The following is a 22,601-nucleotide window of genomic DNA, read 5'->3' on the forward strand; positions in this document are numbered from 1 at the left end:
ATTCTACTCAGTAGAACAACTAAATTCAATAATTCAGTACAACTTGCCTATTATATTAGGCATTACAAATACTGTAGAAATGGTCTAAGTACATGGGAGAATGTGGGTAGGTTATATGCAAATATTGTGCAGTATTATTTCAGGGAATTGAGCATCTTGGACTTTGGTGCCCATGGGGACCCCAGAACTCATCCTCCATGGGTGTCAAGGACTGTACACATGTCCCCAGGGATGTCAAGGACACCTGTCCACACTGCCCGTCATTTCAATCCTGTCTGTCCCAATGATGCAGCAGTTCATTTAGTTCCCAGGCCACCAGAATTCTCCAGAGGCTGATCAGTGAATCACTACCAAGGAGCTAACTTAAAATGCAGTGTGGCTTCCTTCACCTAGAATGGAAAGGAACCATATGGTATTTCTGACTTACACCCAGATTGCTTGCCCATTGGGATCTTGATGAAATTTAAAGAACTGGCTGCCTTCTCTCAAAACCAGGTATTAGGGCTGGGGATTTAGCTCCGTGGTTCTGCTGCCTGCCTCACAAGTGGAAGGTCCTGAGTTCGATCCCCCGTACCAACCCCCCCCAAAACAGGTTTTAAATTTCTTGTAACTGAAGGTGTTGTCAGGGAGGCTCTGTCAACCATGGGTTCACGTCAGACGCACCCCAGGCAGGTTTTTCGGAAAGCACAGCTGTTTCTCAAGGATAGTAGTCCTTCATCTCTCACCGCCTTTAGGGGAAATCATCACTCTTTACTTCCTCTAAACTCTTCTCAAACTTATTTCAAAAAGTTAGCATGTCTATATTTTAAAATACAAGCTCGCCAAATGTGTAACTATGCACATTACTATTTCTTTGCATTTCCCCTAAACCCTTTGCGGTTTTCAAGGCATCGGCTGCTTGCATTACTCCTTCCCCATCCACCTTCTGTCAGGGATCTGTTCTGGTTCGGAACTGCAGGAAGCCGGGCCTTGTCTACCTTGGGAGGCACCGCGGTGAGGGAAGATGGGCCTTGGCCCTGCGCCCTGACCTCGAGCTGACTCTGCCCCAGACCCGTGAGCCTCTCTGCCAGCAGGGACCTTGCACCTCGCTGGGCTCAGGAGGAGCGGGACGGTGCATGGCAGGGTCCTGTGAATGGTCATCGGTGCTCAGGAGCTTCAGGGCGCCGCCTCCCCTGATGTACTGGGGAGAAAACTTTGTCCCAGAAAAGAATAGCCACGTGTCCAGTTCTCCTCTCTGCTGGACACGAGGGGCTTCGCAGGTGTCTGGGCACTGCAGGTAAAGGCAGGCCCTGGGCTGGGAGTGCGGGTGAGAAGCTTCCTCCCACTGGACACGCATGCTGCCCTACGAAGGCCTCGGAAGTGGAAGGCCTTTGCCAGCGAAGTCAGGAGGCCTGGATGTGGCCTGCAGGGGTGATGGCGGGGAGGGTACCCTCAATGCCCACTGTCCTCCCTGAGTCCTAAGAACATCGAGTGGGGAGTGGGGTCACCATGGATCGCCACAGAGGAACATGGCAAATACACGCGCGGGAATGGCCTGTGACGTGCCTGGGAACAGGCACCAGGGTGACTTAGGTGTCAACAGCTGTGTGCAGCGGGCCTCGCTGCTTAGCTTCTTAACCTGTAACATCGAGCTGCCATTGTACTGACGCTTTCAAGGTCACTGTGGATGCAATGACACATTCCATCTCAGGACCCCCATAATAAGTGCTCTATAAATGTTGGCTACTGATATTCTGGCATCTCTTTCTTCCTCCAGTTTCTTCAACAACACCCTACAACTCTCAGCTGTAAAATATAACTTATTGAGAACTAAGAGCACACCTGGACCGTCTACCCTGAGGAGTGAGTGCCCGTGTTTATCTGCATGCAGGTATCATCTGTCTACAGGTAGGGTGATGACCAGTTGTCTGACGTTGGCAATGGTGTGGCTCCTCTGCCCTCACAGAAGCTGTCTCTCCACGCTGCAGTTTAGCAGCAGTACTAGCAGGACAGACTGTGTTGTTTTCTATTTTTAGATTTCTATTTCCTCCCCTTTTTTCTCAGGTCTGAATTTCCTTCAGCTCTTTTCCCTGGCAGTAAATTTGCTTCCAGAAAAATATGTTATCTGTAGGTTTAAGGCATATGCTTAATGGCTTTCAAAATATTTTTTGAAACCAGCTTCACATAGAAGAATTGATTGTGCCAAAGTGTACTCATTTACATACTCTTTATGAAATCTTATAAGATCTCAAGAAAAAACATGTCTAAATTAACATGGCAACATTGAGAGGAAGTGGGTATAAATTGAGAAATAGATGTGCTGCTTTGATCCTATCAAAATGCTTCTCTGAAAATGTTCCTGAAGTGACCTCTCTGGTCTACAGAGGAAGAGAAAAGGAAAGAACTAGAGCTGTCACATTTACAGTGCTGCTTCAGTGGGAGGACAAAACCCCCTTGGGTTAGGGATTCACCTTTGCATTCAGTTTTAAACATATTCTTGGGTTCTTCGTCTGTGTCCCCCAAGCTGCTATAGCAAGTGGGTGCACGGCAGTAGAGACCTTAGGCAAATGGAAGACAGTGTGTCTAGGTAAATGACAGCAGCATTGGGCAATTCCAGCCGCCTTGACGAATCCTGTCTCCAAGGTATCTGATCATCACCCAGGGGAGGCCCCGACGATGAACCTAACAGTGACACTGGGCATCGTGTTCTCCTGTCTCCGTCCTCCAAGTTCGGTGTGAGTGCTGGTGGAAGCAGCTGCTGCCTCGACTTGGCATCTACTGTCTGACTCACTTTGTTAGCGGACTCTGCAGCTTCTCTGTATTTCAGCTAATGCTTGGGAGAAGACAGTGCACACATCCACACGGCGTGGAAACAGCTCTGTGTGCCGGTGGCATCTACTATTATAGTAGCCAAGCCTGGCAGACAAGGCGAGGCGTGGGTAACAGAGGTGAGCGCCCAGTTCACAGTGGTCCACAGGTGGCGATGGAAGAGCGTCGAGGCCAGTCCTCGGCTTCATGCGGGTTTCAGAGCTACTCACCCCGGGACTTCTTCAGTTTCAGGAAAATGGCTGGCCTAGTGCCATGTGGTGGGGTCTCCCTTAGCATCCAGAAATCTGCACCTCCACTCACCCTGCACGGCTCCCCATCTGCCCTCTATCCAGGAAGGAGCAGCGTACTAAGAACCTGACAGCTGAGGCCAGGGGTCACTTACACCTGCCTCATGGTCAAGAAGACCATTCCAGGGAGCAGAGGAGGAGACAGGTGCCAGAGCCGCACGCGCACACGCGCACACGCACACACGCACGTTATATGCGTGTACTCTCAGCCTCCACTGAGAGTGTAGGGAACCCTCTGGACTCTCTCCCTAGAAAAAGGCACATATATGAATACACACAGCTTTGCCATCATCTGGGACAGGGAAATTGTTTTTTTTTTTTTTTTTGATTCCTGAAACTCTTGCATTAAAGGAAAATATATTTGAAATATGTTTGAGTAGCAAGAAATTCTTTGAAATTCTTAATTTTTAAAAAAGCGTGTACTTGGTCACTTTCCGCTCATTTTCTCAGAGGAGGGTGCACTTTCCGCAGACCTGGGCTGTGGGGAGAGAGCCTGTCAGGCCAGTGGAACCTTCCCCCGAGTGTTATTTCACACCTCTTGGTCTTTTCCCGGGTGTCAAGTGCGGCATCTAATCTTTTATGTAGAAGGTGCTTTCTTTAAAGGGCTGTAAATAGTCCAGAAAGACTCTTTCTGGCCGAGGCCCGCGCCTCATTTCCTAAGAGTTTGTGCTGATAGGTGCCACGCTTAGACCGCTTCTGTTCAGCGGTCTGATTCTTCCATTATGCGCCACCGCCACTTAGGAAGAAGTCAGTTTGACGTGTGAAGGAATAAACCAGGAAGATAGATATGCGACCCTAAAACATGCAGGTAAAAGGGAAGGACGTGATCCCCCAGATGCTACCCCTGCACACCCTGACGCTTCCCTGTGTGACGGAGCTCGAGTGTGTTCTTAATGTGTCTTGGTTTCTCTGGAGAACAGCGGCGAAGCAGAGCATCCCTGCCAGAAGGTGCCCCTGCTGCTCTGGGGCTCTTCTCCTAACCCCGCCGGGCTGCATCTGATCCAGCACAGAAGCTGCCTGCTGGCAATACTGCTAAAAGCTGTGAAGTATTGTGGACACTTACTTGGAAACTTGTGTTCCTGGCTGAGAGCAAGTAAACGTTTCAATTCTGTCGGGAGAAACAGAAAACAATTAAACCATAAACTACTAAAACGAAAGTCACTTGGGAATGACTGAGAAAGGAAGCCAACTTTCAGTTTGTGAATGAACTGATTTTAAGCTTACCGTCCTCGTCTATTAAGTAGCTCGACGCTATCCCATCGGTATCTGTCACGTCGCAGGAGTAGAGGCCCAAGTCATCCATCCCAGGATCTTTGAAGGTCAGTTTTGTCCTTTGGAACAAAATACTTTTCTTAAACATGAGGTTGTGCCAGGCCTGAGGGCCTGTGCTTACCCCGACTCCAGGTACCCACACACGGGTGCCCGTCATTCAGAACACCTTTCACTCCTGCTCAGCTAATACCAGCGCCTTCTTGCTATCTCAGGTTAAAGCAGTTTCACTAGGAGGACCTTTCGTGCTCCGCTGTCCCATTCCCCATTCCAGGCTTGTATGTTCTTGACTAGTACACGTAACGATATTTTGCAGATTAGCTCTGCTGCGGAGCCTAAATTTCTCTCCCACAGAGCAGAATGTGCTGCGGGTAACTCTGGGTGCTTTTCCTGTATCATCCCCGCACTTCCCTTTCCTACATTTCTTATTCTGCACTAGTATTTTCCCCCTGTATCATCGCAGTGTCTTCCGAGACAGGACCTGTTTCCCGTTGGGTCCCCTGCACCCTGTCTGGCACATCCTGTGTGGAGGGAACCAAAGAACAGGTCAGTGGTCCAGTCCGTTGTGCTTCCCAGATTTGCCAAGCTTTTTCACTAGTCAGTGTCTGAGGTCAATCAAATGTTTAAATGTTAGGTGCAAAAGCCAGGGGGAAAATCTATCATTTGATCATTTTCTTTGACCGGAGGAGTTTTACTCCAAGAACTCTGGAAGGTATTTATTTTACAAATATTATTACTTTTTTTTTTTTTTTTGGTACCGGGGATCGAACTTGGGACCTTGCGCTTGCGAGGCAGGCGCCGGAACCACTGAGCTAAATCCCCGGCCCAGGTATTATTACTTTTAACCTTTGTGTTGGTTATGACTTTTTCAATACTAGATATGAAATACTTGTGACCTCATCCTCTTTCACCAGGTTATGTAAGTAGAAAACCGTGAGCCCACTTCCTGTTCCTGCAGTCCATAGGAAACCCATGCCTGCAGTGGGAACCACCCTTACTTTTTGCCTTTGCTTTCGACATCCACCCTCGGGGAATCCTCGGTGCGCACATAGTCTTTAGACCAGGTGAATTCTGAATTTGGAGTCATCTGATCACACTCGAAGTTCAACGAAATGATCCCATCATCATCCACATTCACAACAACCTCCTTGGTTCCTAGAAGATGAAAAAGAAGGCACTGATACCCTGTGGAACCTCTCACTTGGGATGCTTTACTTTAGCCTTGGAAAAGCCCAGTTGCTCAGGGTGGATGGACGTTCAGCTTTTACAAAGCAGCACAGAATTTAGCAAATGCTCTGTGTCTCCCACGTAGGTGCAGCCAGGACAGTGCTGTGTGTCCGTGACCGGGAAGAGCTATTTATGGGACTGTTGGCAGCTACGGGAGTGGACTGATTGGATTGTAATAAGGGGACAAGGCAACCTGTGGGAAAAAGAGAACGAAACAGTCCCCATCAGGCCTGAATTCATTTCAACACTTCCCAGACCCAGTCGGTCATGAGGAGAGGATAGAAAGAGGCAATAAAACCAAGGAGAAAGTAAAGTGGAGAAGGATAGAGCAAAAGACTTGCCTACATTCACATGTTCAAAGTCCGTAAGTCATTGTGGAATGGAGAAATAACCAGAACTTGCTCTGCTGATAAAATCATGAATCAACTGAAAGGGGGTCCTCTAGATTAGAATGCTCAAAGCTAGGAAAAACTGTTACTGAACTATGTGAAAATTTAAATGGAAATGGGTTTCCAGAGGTCTAGTACGTTTCAAGAAGATTGGTTTTTGGATTTAAAACAATTCAGTTAGTGTTTTGAGTTTTAATAAATTGTACCTGCATCCAGTACAGCAAATCAAAGAAAGTCTGTACAGTGCAGGACGCAGTCACACCTACGCCTAGACTCAGCTTCAAGGAGGCAAAATGTTCTACTCGAATTCATAGTCATTCAACTGCTAGCCTCAACTTGGTTTGTTTCAGTTACGATATTTCTGAGAAAATTAGATTTAGTCTTTGGATACAGCTTTATTTTTTCAAAAGTACTTAAATATCTTCCAAAAGCTATTTCCCAAAGGAGTGATGTTTTCTCTCTAGATTGTATCATAACAGCCCAGCATCCTGTCCTATTGTCCAGCAACATTTGTCAGTGGGAAAGAAAATGTCAAAAGTCCTTCCAGGGGAGGCTGAGAGGAGCCTGGCCCCGCAAGGGACATGAGGAGCTTGGCTCCCAAGCCTGATGGTCGACCTAACTTGTGTTCCTGTTTATGGCAGTGTGGGCTTCAACTACAAATCTCCAAAAAGTGATTTTAGTCGAGGGAAAGCTCAGAGTACACTAATTCTAGGAGATTAAAAAATTTTTGTTTTTCAGGCAGTGTTTTGCTATGCAGTTCAGGCTGGCCTTGAAATTGCTGTAGCCCAGGCAGACCTAGAACTTGTGGGAATCCTCCTGCCTCAGCTTCCTGAGTGCTGAGATTACCACCATATACCGTACGGTATATGGCATATACCACCGTGCTTGGCTTAACATTCCTTTTATTTTTTAAAAAAGGATTATTTTCATATTTAGCTACATAGATAACCTGAAATAATGATCCATTAAAGGCTTAATTGTTCTTTAAGCACATGTGTATTCCTTATACAGACTATGCCCAGTCTCCTGGAAATTGCAGACCATATTTCATTTCCAGTGCTAATGACACATAGCTAGTCCTTGTACCCCACTGATGCAAAATAGATGTTGAACAGGCACTTTTATTAAAACTTAAGACTAAACTGAAGGGTGCTGAGCTTGTCTATCCTGTCTGTCCATCTGCACTGCTGTGCACTGCTGTGAGCTTAGAGTCACACAAGGTTTGCCTGGCTGAGCCCCTGAGAGAGCTCAGCTCGTCTATCCTGTCTATCTGTCCGTCTGCACTGCTGAGAAGTGGTGCCGACTAACTCTGCCTTGCGTTTTTCATAACATCCAATTTGGAAGCGTGATGGGTTGCTCGCATGAATCACAGTCTCACCTGTAGTCCTTTGTAAAAAGGAAATGACTCATCTATATGCTTCCTGCTTATAATATTAAAGGCATAACTTAGGTTGACAGCAGAAAAACCCTGTTCAGGTGGATTCTTTTAACGTGAAAGATTTGATTTTCATGCAAAGGAGCCACCAAACTGGCAGAATGTGGACAATTCCATCAGTTTTGCATTTCTCCTAACTCTTCAGCCAATCTTCGTACTGTGACACCTCATCTCTTTGGACCCTTGCCCCAGCCCAGGAAGTAAGGAAACACAGCTCTAAGACCTAGTGCTGATGGGGCAAAGGCCACTCATGAGTGCCAAGTGCACACTGGAGAATCCCAGGGCTGTCACCTGGAATCTACTCAGACCTTGCTTGAGACTCCACTGCTTCCCTCCATGCCGTAAACTAAAGGAGAAGAGAGGGGTCTCTGTGAGAATAAGGAAATGACAGCAAGAGGAGGCAGCAAGACCAAAGAGCAGCACAGGATGTTATTTAGGGTGGGGACGGATGGCTCCTCACCCTGTCACGACACCGCCCCATTGCAAACTGCACCATGAATAAGGTCAGCGCCGAGCCACACAGAAAGGGGAGCATAGATCCAGTGTACTACATCCAAGACCGAAAAGCACCCACTGAAATGCGGAAGCTACTTGAAAGGAATTTCATCAAAACGCCTTCAAATTTTAAAGTATTGATGCTTTCGTAGTAAACCCTCAGGAAAACAGAAAACTGGTTTGTAAAACAATAGTTTGTTCAGATTTCAGAGTGGGGCAGCTTTGGTCTCAAACCCAGGTAGCTGGGAGGATGGGACAGCCACACTTGGTTTCTGTCTTAATGGCCCGAGTTACTGAGAAAAGAATACAGAAGTATTCTGAGAAATTCATTTTTGTAAAGTTACCAGTGAGCTTCTATGAAAATGTGAAGTGAAATGTTATTTGTTTTCCTTTTTAAATAAAAGGTATTATTTTTTAAGTCTCCAGCAATACACGCGCTTCTGCCTCATTCTGAGTCTTGCCTTTCCCACACGGCTCAGTTCTAACATAGGAAATGTGGTCATTTAAACAATGTGATCATTTTTAGTCTTAGATTAAACTTTGTAATTTAAAATTAAGTAAGAGGTAGGAATTAGCCGCAGTGTGGGCTAGTGTCTGAGAGACAGCTGCTATTGGTGAAGCCCTGCTTGGTTGGTTAAGTAAATCAGCACTTCTCAAACAGTACCTGTTGGAGTCAAAAGGGAATATGTACATTTCTTCAACTGACGAAAACACCACCGTGGCTAGGGTGAGTGCTGGTTGATTCATTTCAATAAATGAACGTAAAGGGAACAAATAAAAACAGTTAAAACTGCAGTATATTTGAGCACTTAAAAATAAAAACTCATTAAGATGAGTATTTTCATTTTTATTTTTCAAAAAGCTGCACTACTTGTTCAGTTCATCAAAAAAAAGGTTGATCTTGTACAGGAAGAGATGCAGTCTTTCGTATTTTCCATACACATTTACATGTGCCAGGGACTGGATTGGAAAAAAAAACACTTTGAGAATGTCAGTTCAAAATTGTAACATTTATTTCATTGGAACTTCTATCATAGTTTAGGTGTGACACCTGTATTCTGATAGATAAGCAAGATGAAATAGAAGTCCTAACAAAGAAAATATGCTAGTGCAATAGACTTCCTGCTTCATTTTATACTCAGAGTTTGAACCCTGATCTCCCCCTGACAAACTGAACATGCTGTACACTGGCTGAACGTCAGGATAATCTCAAATTTGAAAAATCAAATTCATTGAAAACATGTTAAGTGCTCGTTATTTAAATGTGTTTCTTGAGTTTTCTAACTATTCTCATTGGAAAAGAATGCTTAGTCAACATAACTTAATATTGCCCCAAAATGCACTTTAAACAATATCACTAAAAGTAAGATGAATTTATGGTCTGAAAATGCAGGAAGCAAGTTCCAGCCCCTTTCTTGTCTCGTTCAGGGCTGACTGACACAGTCATTCTTTCACCGTGACTTTTCAAATTCAATTCATTTTCTTACTGTTTGATTTTAATCATTTGTTAGTATAAATTTTTGAGTAGAGTTATTTTTTAAAGTAGCTTAAGGCACCAGTATTTTACAAAAATACCTGTAGTGGGAAATCAAATTGGCATTGCCTAGGTTCATGAATACAGGAAAAGAGAAGATTCAGGAAAATACTGTTGTATTTTTTGGTGGCACTGAGGCTCAAACCCGGGGCCTTGCACCTGCTAAGCAAGTGCTGTACCACTGAGCCACATTCACAACCTCAGAAAATATGTTAGAGAAATTACTGGGTCAAGGGAGGAATGTGAGGAAGCAGAAGTTTGAAACAAAAAGACAGTTCTTGGCGAATTTAAAAGTACACAAAATAATTAAAAAACAAGCCAGGAGCTTTCCTGCACATGGACATGTTGGATGGTAGGTTTCTCTTCATATTCTAAGAGGACGTAGACTTGTGTCTGGAGAGCTGATTTTTCACACACTAAAATGTAGGAGGAGCTGATTAGAATTCCTTAAACAAGGGTCCTGGATATGTAATGGGCAAAGAATTCCATTGCAATTGTACAAGTTACAAGGCATTCAAATGGATGTTCTTTATAAAAATGCTCTAGAAAAACCAAGATTAACCCAGAAAGCAATAACAGAATTTCTAATATGCCCCAGGCTAAGTCAGCAGACAGTGTCTTGTGGAGATTAACCTGGTAGGAAGAGAAAGCCTGAGAGAAAAGTAGAGCTAAAACAGTCTCAAATTTTCCTTTTAGAATGACCCAGGATTTTGATTTATTTTGTTTTTGGGGTGTTTCTGAGGGGACAAGATCTTGCTATGTAGTTCAAGCTGGCCTGCCACTCACTATGTAGTCCAGGATGGGCTCGAAGTCATAGTGATGCTCCTGCCTCAGCCTCCCGCATGCTGGGATTATAGTCACTATACCTGCACCCAGCTTGGTCCAGTATTTAACTGAGCCTTTGTTAGGAGTTGCGTATCGTCAATTAATTCATGGTTGAACTTTGATAAATACCTAAAGACATCCAACTTGATTAATGTATGACTAAAACATTTAGTTATTTACTGGGCAGAAACAGCTTTAATGTTCTGCCATCAACATGAAGGAATCCCTATGGATATCCTCCTTCCCACTTTCCCACAAAGTCGGGCTGGAAATGCCAACCAAAATTTGTCATAACTTAGATTTTTCTCAGAAATGACCTTTGACTGTGCTCAAGGTCACAGAGAATTCAGGAGACTTGAGTGGAGACAAAGAGATTGTTTTGACGGGAAAGGGGCTTAAGAGTTGTCCCCAGTCAGCAACTCCACCCTGGACCAATCCTTGATTTGGACACGGCTGTGCACACATGGCTTTTACGGTCCTTCTGAGCAGGAGTCCCCAGTGTGGGAAGAAATGAAGGTGCGGCCCACAGCTAAAATGAGCTGTCTGGAAACTGACCAACTCCATCCCACTTTTCTCTTCTAAATAAATAAATGAATACAGAATTTCAGTTGAGGTTGAAATAAAATCCCAGCACACTGTTGCCTTCCCTATACATTTTATAATCTGATGAGAATTCTTTTTTTTTACATCAGCACTAATATATCACATCTGTAAGCTTTAGTTATTTGTCCTTTCCCAAAAGTGTGTATATTTTTTAAAAACCGAAGAGTGGGACAGGATAAAGCAGGTGGAAGTGAGTGACCCCACGATCAGCCACTGAGCCCGCGGCCCTGAGTTTAAGGTGAGGTTGCTGGGTGACCCAGCACCTGGGGACAGGTCCTGGCCTCCGCTGGACACTTCTTTCCCAAGTCATCCTTCCGAGTCAGGGCAGGCCTCACGAGCGGCCAAGGGTGAAGTGCACCCAGAGGCCGCCAAATGGCCACACTTGACAGCCAAAACACGGCAGTCATTCATTACTTTTTCATCTCATAGATCAGCTCCTACGTAATATACCAGGTACTATTCCAGTTCTCGGCACATAGACACAGAAGACAGCTACTGTTTTGAAGGAGCCCAGAGTGTAATGCATATTTCTCAAGCCTGCTTTCAGACCCGAATTGCCCAAGGAGTTATACAAACACAGAAAGCTTTGTCCAGGCTTAGCCCTAGATGTTCTGCTTTAGCTGGCCCGGAGCAGTCTGGATACCAGCATTATCAAAGTTCTGGTTGGCTTCTCAAGTACAACCAAGGCTGAGAGCTACTATGCCAGTGGGTGAGACAGATCGTAAGGTAAGCAGATAGTTCTAAGGCCAGACTTCCTGCTTCGGAATCCCTCGGGATTTCCCCAGGAGGTCCCGGCACACACGCGCCTTCCAGCCTTGCCAGGTCTAGACACCAGGATTGCAATGTGCCTTTGGTTATACTAGGTTGTCAGTTTGACTCCAACTCATTCTCCCTTTGGCAGTGCCTTCTCCTAACCTGCTTGTTCTTGGTGACCCAATCCTAGTTTCCGGTAACCTGATTCCTTCTTGGGACGCTGCCCAGTGCCCAGGTTCTCTGGCCCATCACCCGATGCTCCTGCTCACTGGCCTGTTCTCTGGTAAGAACACCTGCCACCTATGCCACCGGGCAGCTGCCCTCGCAGTCACCTCTGTCTCCATCTGATCTTGCTCACCTGGCCTCCTGCTCCACCCCAGCCGGATGCAATCACCCACAGATGCTGTTTTTAAAGTATCAAATACCAGGAAGAGAATTTTTTTTTTAGGTACCAACAAATCCACACTAGGAGTAGCTGTTAAGCCTATTCCATTTCCGGGCTTCTTTAGCTAAAGGGTTTCATGGGAAAGCACAACACATCCATTAGTGTCTGGAACCTCATTACCAGCACAATCAGACTGCAGCTGAGGCCACATACAGCCGTGCCACATACAGCTGCTTGCCTATTTTTTGACTTCAAAGGGAGACCAGTGATCCTACCACACCCCATAGATTAAGTTAACATTTAGCTGGAATTCAATTCCACTTGAGATATCTGGTTAGATATGCAGTTTGCTGTTACATGATAAGCTTTATTTTCTACCTGAAATTTTAATAATGTATCCCCAAAGAAGCTGTTTTTCTGAAATAGCAATCCAAGCTTCACATCCCAAACCTTGAAATGGATAACATGTCTTCCCCCTCCCCGGCCCTGTGTCTTCCAACATAAGACAAATGCACGGAAAAAGTAACGGGCCGATACTTAATGAAATTAATGAATATGGACAACTTCCGGCTACCTGTGTTTACACGGATGTGGAGCCCAGCGGTCTCTAGATACCTGCCACACTTTTGTAAGGTTACTTTTGTCAGAGTCCAGTCTACAAACCAGATATAAGAGAAGGGGAAGGCAACTGTGAAAAATAGGAAGGGCACCGAGTTCCTCATAACCTCAGCAGGGACCCTGGTGCCTAGCTTATGGCCTCCTTGGCTATGGAGATGTCTTATAAACGTCATCACCCCATGCTGCAACTCCGGCGTTCCCACTGGACAGTGAACCCAGTGTGTGGCAGGCCCACACAGCACCTGGCATGCAGGAAGAGCTCCAGAAATGCACGTTGCAACAGTGAATGTGCCCACTGCCCACAAGATAGGTTCAAATGTCACTAGAGTGTCAGTGCCCTGCATGGGGAGCGTTTTGACTTTGTGTCCCTGGACCCTTCCTAGGCTGGGAGCTGGTGCTCCCTGAATGGGTTACCATGGAGCTGAGTGTGTCTACGTCTGCAGCTGTTGCTTGGAGCTATATTCCAGAAAGGGAATGGCCACAGAAATGACCCTTGATGCCTTAGTCCAAATCCGTGAAACTAAACTCTCACCTAGGTCATGAATAGACCCTTTTCCGGTGGCAAAACTTCCCTAGTGATGGCTCTGTTAATGTCATGCCTGGCCACCTGCCATCCCGGTGCTGTGGACAAGAAAACAAGCAGCTGATCTGAGCTATCTTCAGTCAGGCCCTTGGATATCGGCAGCTTCAGTGTGCTCTCATCTGCCCATGACTAGATGAAGAGTCAGCTCACGCAGCCATCTAAATGCTGCCCTGTCCATGTCTAGATGGCACCTTTAATATCCACACAGTTGGCAACAGAAGGGCCTGACTCCTATGGGAATATAGGTCCTGATGGCTCTGTGTGCTGCCCTGTATCTGGTACATCTGCTCCTAGCATGTCTCTGATTTCTCCTGGGATTTTACAAAGGTTACAGGTAAGAATCTGGCACTGTCCCCAGATACCCGTCACACTCCTGAAAAGGTCACTTTTGTCTCACCCATGCCTAAAACCAGTTGAAGAAAAGCTGAAGACAGTTATGAAAAAATAGGAAAAGGGCAGAGAGTTTCCCAAAGGGAGGACTTTTGCTTAGATTTTTTAAGTCACAGGTAGTAAAAGCAGAGTTTCCTTGATGTTCACATTGTTTTCTTATCAAGAAAATAATTACATTATGCATCTGCTTTTTGTTTATTTCAGTTCTGATGGTAGGGATGGATTAAAGATAAAGCACTTGGACTAGAATGAATATAAACTGAAAGATAACTGGTTAATATTTGTATCCTGTTTAATGTCTAGTGCTTTCTCTTATGCACCTTTAATGAACTGAAATCTATAACTTTAAAATGATACAGACTGAACGATGAAAGAGTTATTATTGTGTAATGATCTGAACTCGTGGGCAGGGCACACTCCCAGCTTTGTCCTCGGAGTGAAGGAGAGATTGTGTTCCCTGCTCCAGTCCCGGCATCCCCAAGCCCGCCTCAGCTCTGTGGCCCATTCAGGCAGCACCACCGTTAGCTTAACCTGGGGTCAGCGAACTATGGCCTGTGGGCTGAGTCTGGCCTGTGGCCTCTTGATATTTCTACACTTGATCTTAGCCAAAAGGCCGAGGAGCGATTCTTTTTGTATTTCTAAACAGCTGAAAAAAGATGAATATTTTGAGACTTGATAAACTGAGGTAGAAATCAAATTTTATAATGCATAGTGTGATGTATATATGCAGTGCACATCATACAGGTCTACTGGGACAGCACGCCTATAGTTTATATATTGTCTATGGCTGCATTCGTGCCATGGCCAGGCTGAGTTGGCTGTGACCCGGACCATGTGGCTGTAAAGCCGAGAGCATTTACTGTCTGCCCTTCAAAGAAAGTTTGCTGCCTCCAGTCTAACTTGATAGTTACAAGTGCATACATATGTCCCACATTCCTTTAAGCACTGTGCCTGCTAATTGGGTCACTCCAGCCTCCTCTATATTAGAAAAGATCTGATGGGGCTTATCGGCCAGGACATAATAGGAATAACTTCCCGGGGAGGGTGCTTGGCAGAGATCGTCTAGGAAGCACCATTTGATGCAGAATTTCCCTGTTTTAGGTATGAGCAAGAATAGCCCTGGACCATCTCCCACCTGGCGTATCTGTGTCCCGAGGCGTCTGTGAAGAAGGGGGGAGCACTTGTCACATGCCACAGTCACCCTCGTCAGTATCTCAGACAGCACACACTGATGATTTCGACAATCAGGAAAAGCACAGGAAGTTAGGGGAACAGTGCTTTCAGCATCTTACACAATGGGATGCATCGTGTGTGTGTGCGTGTGTGTGTGTGTGTGTGTGTGTGTGTGTGTGTGTGTGACTGAGGACTGAACCTAGGGCCTCATGCATACCAGGCAATTGCTGTACCAGGAGCTACATCCCCAACCTGAGATGAATCTCAAGGAAGAAGTAAAGGCCCACCTGGACGAGTCTCTGCCACGACAGGGCCAGCGAGGTCAGACGGCTTCCCGACGCCTGCCTGGTTGACGGCTCGGACCCGGAACACGTAGCTGACACCCTCCTGGAGGCCTTGCACCTGGAAGAAGCAGGTGCGGAAGCAGTGGGTGTCTTAGGTCCCTGGTGCAGACGCACGCATCCTGTGCCGCACACCGGGAGGGGCTGGCGTCCTACAGCCAACTCTGAGTGGCGCTGGCTTCAGGCTGCCTTCCCTCTGCACCAGCAGGCATGGCGCTCGTTCCTCAGACCTCTTCTGAGGCTCTGCCTCCTCTAGATCACTCGATGGCTTCCAACATCAGAAACAGAGACTATACGTACAGTCGGCCACCTCATTCTTTGGTCACAAAGGCGAAATGCAAAGCACTCACAATAGCACAGAGGCTGCTGCCGCTCCCCAGCCCCAGTCTGCTGGAGACGTCCCAAGAATTATTTCAGATGAAATTGTTAGCAGGAGAGAATTAAAAACCCGGATCACAGACACTTTATATTTGGTTAAATGCATGGTCAAGCACTAGAACAAAAATTCTTCCTGCAAATTTAGTGTGAATTTTTCTCGTTAGACAACAATTACCATCACTGTGGATTTAAGCATTTTGTAAATAATCAAAGCATACTGAAATTCTAAACTTCAAAATTTTAATAATTAAGAATATTTTTGCTGGGGATTTAGCTCAGTGGTTCTGGCACCTGCCTCAAAAGCTCGAGGTTCCGAGTTTGATATATATTTCATAATGTTTTGTGGCTTTCTTTGGATTCAGCACTGCATTCATAATCTATTTGTTGCATGTCATCCTACTTCATAACATTTTATGACTTTCTTTGGGTTCTTCATTGTCCCATTACCATTCCAAGTACAAATAAACTGCTAATATTTTATCAAAATTATCTTTTAATTTTTAAAACATGTGACTTTTAATAGATAAAGAGAAGAAATTTATTGCACACAGAAACACAATTTCTCCCTAATTCTGTGATTGAGATCAATATCCAAAGTTGGATTTAAATCAAACATTTGTTCAACTAAGTGAAGCGTTTGTGATCACACACTTAAACAAGCTGCGGGTTAGACTGTTAGCTTTTAATCCATTTATTTGTATGATGACAGAATGTCACCATGTAATGGTAGTTTTCACTGGAGTTGAGGATCTTTTGAGGTTAATTTCAGTCGGTAAATGAACTTGAACTTGGGCATAGGAACATGCCCAGAATTTGATATATTTGAAGTTCTACATTAAGAAATAATGCCAGGAAGCTGTGGGCTTGAGAAAAGAGCAGACACATTTCCTTGTTGCACTAAAAACACAGATTGCCAGGTGCCTGACACACCTGCACCTGCCCACCTGGGAGGCAGAGGAGGGAGGGAGGGCCACATCCCGGGGTTGTGTCACCGTGCGGCAGGGACTTAGCTCCACGAGCCCTCAGCTGAGACAAGGACCGTGGGCCTCAGCAGCACCACAAACGCGTAGTGCGCACGCGTTACTCTCCTGTCCTTGGATTTCCCCTGCTCTGGAGTCTCAGCATTCCCTGGCCTGCTGCCCCCTGTTGCTCACCCTTTCCAACTACTTCCTCCCCACCACCTTAGCCACCAAGCTGTGATGAGCAATCAAAAGGAAACAAGGAAGTGTGGCCTTGGGTTACACTGCGTTACACTGCGTTAGGGTGACAGCAGCATGCGACTTTGCAGGGGACTGCTGAGGGACAAGCGCTGTGGTCGGTCACATTCCCTGAGGGTTTCAGGGGACTCGAGGTCTTCAGATGTTCCACCAACAACAAAGATTTCCACTGGGCACCGCCAGAGGCGGTGGCTCCAGCTCGAAGTCTCCGGCAGGCAGAGTAAGATGCTGGCTCGGGCAGCCCTGCCAGGTAGCCCAGAGAGCACGAACCCAGATGAGCAAGCAGCTGAGGTCGCCAGGTGACTGAGCCCATGGCAGAATCCCCGAGAGCTCAGCGAAGAGCAGGTGGGTTGGGGTGGACTGCGTGAACTCCATACACAAAGCACCCTCGAGCAAAAAGCCACCTGCAACAGCTAGAGGCAGGGATGAAGGGGTCGCAGCAGCACTCTGAGCCGTGGGTAACAGAAAGGGAGAGGGAAGCTGAAGCAAGGAGGGAAGGGACAGCGAGGAGGCACTGGTGGTGGTGGGGTTTCAGAGCTTGCCTGAGGAGTTCCGGTTAAATATCACCAAGCTTCTGCAGCGTCAGGAAAGTCCCCAGCCACAGCCACTGCTGCCTGGGTCTTACCAGGAGCCCAGGGTGCAAAACAGGCCAGAGCAGAGGCACTGTTTCTGTCTTGCCAACTGTGTATTTGTTTGTTTGTTTGTTTGTTTTGAGACAGGGTCTTGCTATGCAGTTCAGACTGGCCTTGAACTCACTGTGTAGCCCAGGCTGGCCTCAAACTCGAGGTGCTCCTCCTGCCTCAGCCTCCTGAGCACTGGGATTATAGGTGTGCAGTCACCATGCCCAACTTATCTTGCCAACTTTAAAGTTAGTATCAGTACAGTACATTTTCCTTTTTAGAGCCGAAAAGCATGCCAAGGGCCCAGCACCTCCTACCTTGAGGTATGTGTTTTTAATGGCAGCCTTGTTGAGTCCTCGCCATTGGTCATCTTTGGCCGTGGCCTCCTTCAGGTCCACAAAGTAGCCAGTGACCGGGGTCCTCCCAGATTGCACTGGGGGCTTCCACTGCAGGACCAGGGAGCTCTTCCTGACCTCGCTGTACCTGAGACTGTGCGGTGGTCCTGGGAGGGAGAGCAGGGGAGAGGGGAGAACTGTGAACAGGGAGCACCGTGTAGATGAGGAAACTCAGATGTGTACATTACACCCACAGGAAAGACTCACAGGCTCTCACAACGGTTCGCGTCTTTCACCCCAGCATTCCTGGGAAAACGGGCATTTGTAGTCCCACAACTGTGCTATGCAGCTTCCGGAGTCTGTCACGGGGGCAGGTGGACGGGCACTCAGGGTGCCCCCAGGGCTGGCTTGAAGCTTCCCCGCCTGTGCCTGGGCCTGCCTGGCGACCTTTTACCAGAGCTGCTGCAGGCTCCGTCTCCCACCATTGGTGAGTGACAACCTAAAACTCTCAAACCATGGAAGAAAGCGATGCCACTGGGCGGCATCTGAGGATGGACAGTAGTAGCTCTTCTGAAGGAGACAGGGATGGCTTCCCTGAACCATCACCCCAGGACAGGTAAAAGGAAAAGTGACCGCTTAAGGTTTGCAGGCACTCTTCCCCAAAATAAACACAGTGGATCCCAGGCCCTGAATCCATGCTAAATAATACCAGGTATTTTACATCCAGTGAGCCCATCTGACCTTAAGGACTAACAGAAAGCTCCCAGCAGATGAGTAACTTTCCCTCTGCGCATGCTCTGCATTCCCCAGAGTCCAGACTACTGCGTGATTGCCATTATCGCTGCGTGACTGGCAGCTGCTCTTCAGGTGATACCCTTATTTTTTTCTCTCCTCCTCCTCCTCTTTGTCCTCCTCCTTCTGCTTCCTCTCCTTCTACGCCTGATTTCTAACCAACCAATCAAAACCGCCGAAGTGACTCAAGGTAGCCTGAAAGCAACTCCACACAGAGTGAATCACGCTGTGATGTGGCATTTTGCAATCCACAGTTCAGTGTTTGTTAGATCATTCACCTTGGCTTAGTTTCAAATATGCATCATCTGTGTCTCCCGATGTCTTACATGGAAACACATTTAAATATTAACAGGAAATCCCTTACGCCAGTGTGGCATGCTCTGCCTGGCAAAGGGCTTGTGCAAGCGTAACCTGCACCACATAGGACCCGAGGTCATCCACGAAGGCAGCACTGCCCTTCCCTCATGGGGAGGGCTGGATCCTGCTGTGTCCTACACCTCCCTTGTTTCCAGTCCTACCGAGTGCCCTGCCGTGCCCTGCCGCACCGGTTTAACCCAAGGCTTGGCTTCGTCTGAGTACAAGGAAAGGAGGGTGCAGCCGGCACTGCTCTGCCTTGTGAGAGCTCCTTGCTGGGCCGCTCAACGGGGCCAGGCTGGTCTGAAGTGTCAGCTCTGGAAGGGGTCTGCTGCACTGCGCTCACTGCCACTTTCTGCAAAGCAGGGACATCACTTTTTGTTGAAACTCTTTCCACAGCCTGGTCAGACTTGCCTTCTCTGGTCACTCATGGTTCACTTTATCCAGGAATGCCAAAAATGTGAACACAAACACACTTGTGTGCAAGAGGTAGAGAGAACTTTTCAAGGAGCGCCTGGAAGGGGAGCTCAGACCTCTTGGTGTTTGCTGGAGCCAAGCGAGCCCTCAGCCTCTGAGTTTGTCTCCAGCAGTCTTTCCTCACACTCAGCAGACAGGTGGCTCAGAGGGGTGCTCCGTGGGGGAAGGCAGCACATGGCTCTTCACACAGGACTGGGTGGCACTGGGGGCAGGTCTGTGTCCGCCCAGGAAGCTGAGGAGGCCTATGGCCGCACCACACCTGTCCAACATGGCGGCTGTCAACCCAGGCGGACAGCTGAGTCTCTTGTGGAACTCAGACTATTTGGGTCTGTGAAGTCAGGGCCACTGGGAACAAAATTAAGTCATCCAGCAAACACAGGAACATTGCTAGTTTTAATCTTAGGCAGCTTAGTAAATTTGTTCATACTCAACTTTTACATTTTTTTATAGCTTCTGGGGATTTAGCTCAGTGGTGCCTTGGCTGCCTCACATGCACAAGGCCCTGAGTTCCATCCCCAGTTCCAGGGGTGGGGGTCCTTGTTCTCACTTCCTATTTTATTTCCTGCCCACCCAACCACCTTCCATGATGAACTCCAAAGGAGATGATTTGCCAGCCAGGTTCCAGGATTTTTCTGGTGGAGCAGGGTTTTTAAAATATGGAGGGAGAGGGGAAGGGGGAAGGGAGGCAGAGAGGGGAGGGAAGAAGGGGGAGGGGGAGAGCAGAGAGGGGGACAGAGACAGAGAGGGAGAGGGGAGGGAGCGAGCACTCGTGCTCCTGCAGAGAGAAACCGGGCTTCAGACCCCGGTGGGCTTGTTACGTCCATCTGTGTGACATAACCAGGAGCTAGGAAGAGGGAGGAGAGCCCGCCCAGGCTGGGTTTGCAGGAGGTGGTTTAGGGGCTGGGGCTCCAGAGCAAGAGGAGAATGTGTGATGGGAACGGAATGCAGGGTGATGGGAGAAATTCTGCTGCAGAGTGTGAACTGCTGCTCTTTAATGGCCCTTAAGAAGCAAAAGCAAAGAGGAGATTCCCTTCGAATGCTCAGTTAGCTCTCAAATTGTTTTGCTTCTGTCAACCCTACCCCAGGCAGAGTCTGAGCTTCGAGGCTCTGGAATTTATTTGAAACACAAGTGTAAGGAATTTATTCTTAACTTCATATTGCTTTACTTTAGATTAATCATAAAAGTCTTTTAGGTACGTGTAAGGACCAAGAGAATTCTTTTCCTAAAGTGGCCTGTGTAGCACGCGCTTCAGTCAGGCTGCAAGGTGTAGGTGCTGCGGGAAGCCACCCCCAGCCCAGCGGCAACTCGGGGCTGCCCCTTACCGGGCACGGCGATGGTCCACTCCTCACACTTGAAGCACTGGCTCACGGCCGATGGCGCCCCCAGGCCGGCGATGTTCATGGCCGCCACTTGGAACTGGTACACCACATTTTCCTTCAGCTTGCTAATCTGCAGGCAGTGAATGTTACAGGTTTGTGTTTTCTAGTCGACTCGTGTTTGATTTATTTAGCTCCATGCTGGATGCGGGTGAATTCACCACCTGCTTGCAGCTGGGGGACGTGGCAGCAGTACTGGGATGGCAATCCTGGCTCTGAGCCTCTCCACAAAGGATAGGTCACTACACATGTAACTTAGGTCCTTCATCGGCTGGTTTGGGGTTAATTGAGGAAATCTTCCTGGATGAAGCCAACCTACTCAGGTAGGAACTCCTGAGGGGCTTGGGCCCTTCCTGGAGAGAGTCATCGTCCTGGGCCTTGGAGAAACAAGGCCGTGTTGTGAACGGCCTCGCCACTCGCATCTGGGGAAGGGCAGCAGCTCAGAGTTGAAGGGCTCAGCCCTCCGGAAGCAAGGGGCTGAACTCTGCCAAGAGCTCACGGCGTTCAGAACTCACACTGTGGATGGGGACGCGGCCCTGTGGACACCCAGACTGTGTCCTTGTGAGACCTGGGTAGAGCACCCAGCTGGCTGTCCCCATTCTCCTGACTCAGACAGCGCTGACAGGACACCAGCAGCCACTCTGCGTCACGCAGTTCATGTTCACTTGCTATGCACTGGTGGAAAACTGCTGCACAAACACATGAAAAATGGATTCCTTGAGTTTTTTTTTTTTTTTTGGTACCAGGGATCGAACTTAGGACCTTGTGATTTCGAGGCAGGCAGCAGCACTAGAGTTAAAGTCTTACAATTCTTATAATGCTTCTGCTGTTTACAATGTTATCTAATATTTTCTGTGTTCGTTGAGTGACCTGGGTTGTTGGGACACATGATACACACGATAAAATAATGCACGTGAAAATATCTGCAAAGTAGAAATGACAGAATACACTACTGTGCAAAATGTTTATGGAGACAGTAAACTGCAGGATATGTAAAATAGGACCTTTCAATGCAGCAAAAAAAGAAAATAATGGACAATCAGATGCAAAAGAAGAGAGAATTTGTAAATTGATAGGGAGCTAAAAGATTTACACAGTCTACAGTACTGAGAAACAAAGATGGGAGTTGAGAACGTGATTAGCAGAGGCCACAAAGAGAGCATGTCAAACATATATCTAATTAGAATTTCAGAAGAGGAGAGAGAGAATGGGGTGTAACTATACTGTAGACAGAAAGATTTTCTAATTATCCTGAAAAATCTAAGTCACAGATTGAAGAATCCTCCCTCAAATTAAAAGCTAGATACAATTTTTTAAAAACCTACACCTAGACAAATAACATTTTAACTGGAGCACACCAAAGGCAATGTGAAAACATTAAAAGCTATCTGCGAAAAAAGACATATTTCCCTCAAAGGAGCAAATGGACTGTGTTGATACGTCCATGGCAGCGATGGGCCAGAAGGTAATGAAATTGTGTATTCGAAGCACACACACACAAATCACCATTATGGAATTTTTTTACCCAGAAGAAATATTTTTAGACAATGAGAAAAAAGTAATGGTATTTTTAGTTTGCCCTCAGAATACCCTCACTGAAAGAAATTCTAAAATATTTAAGGCAATAGGAAATAATCTCAGGTAGAAGGTCAAAGATGGAGAATTAAAACCAAATGAAATGGTATGTAGGTAAACCTAAACAAATATTGTCTTTATAAAACAATAACCACAACACTGTTTGTATTAAAAAAAGAACCAAGATAGATAGGCTGGGGATTTAGCTCAGTGGTTCCACTGCCTACCTCACAAGCACAAGGTCCCAAGTTCGATCCCTGGTACCAAAAAAAAGAAAGAAAGAAAGAAAAGAACCAAGACACACATACATATGCAATAGCATACAACTTGGGAAGGAGGGAAGTGGATTATTCTAAGGGCT

General features: G+C 46.8%; 1 protein-coding gene across 4 annotated transcripts in view; it reads right to left on the reverse strand.

Moving 5' to 3' along the window:
* The window catches only part of Myom1 (myomesin 1), a 116,496-nt gene that overhangs the window by 23,265 nt on the left and 70,630 nt on the right, over positions 1-22,601 (reverse strand). For all 4 annotated transcript variants that reach the window (XM_004853188.4, XM_021265197.2, XM_004853187.4 and 1 more), the window contains 6 exons: positions 20,612-20,738; positions 17,648-17,832; positions 15,062-15,176; positions 5,363-5,519; positions 4,320-4,426; positions 4,159-4,203 (listed from right to left, as the gene is read on the reverse strand). In XM_004853188.4, the coding sequence (XP_004853245.1) occupies positions 4,159-4,203; positions 4,320-4,426; positions 5,363-5,519; positions 15,062-15,176; positions 17,648-17,832; positions 20,612-20,738 (736 nt within the window). The remainder of the gene's footprint in view (positions 1-4,158; positions 4,204-4,319; positions 4,427-5,362; positions 5,520-15,061; positions 15,177-17,647; positions 17,833-20,611; positions 20,739-22,601) is intronic.

Source organism: Heterocephalus glaber, unplaced genomic scaffold (assembly GCF_053883595.1).
Source record: "Heterocephalus glaber isolate CG9 unplaced genomic scaffold, H.glaber_assembly_v1.0 deba00000331, whole genome shotgun sequence".
NCBI classification, from domain to species: Eukaryota; Metazoa; Chordata; class Mammalia; order Rodentia; family Bathyergidae; genus Heterocephalus; species Heterocephalus glaber.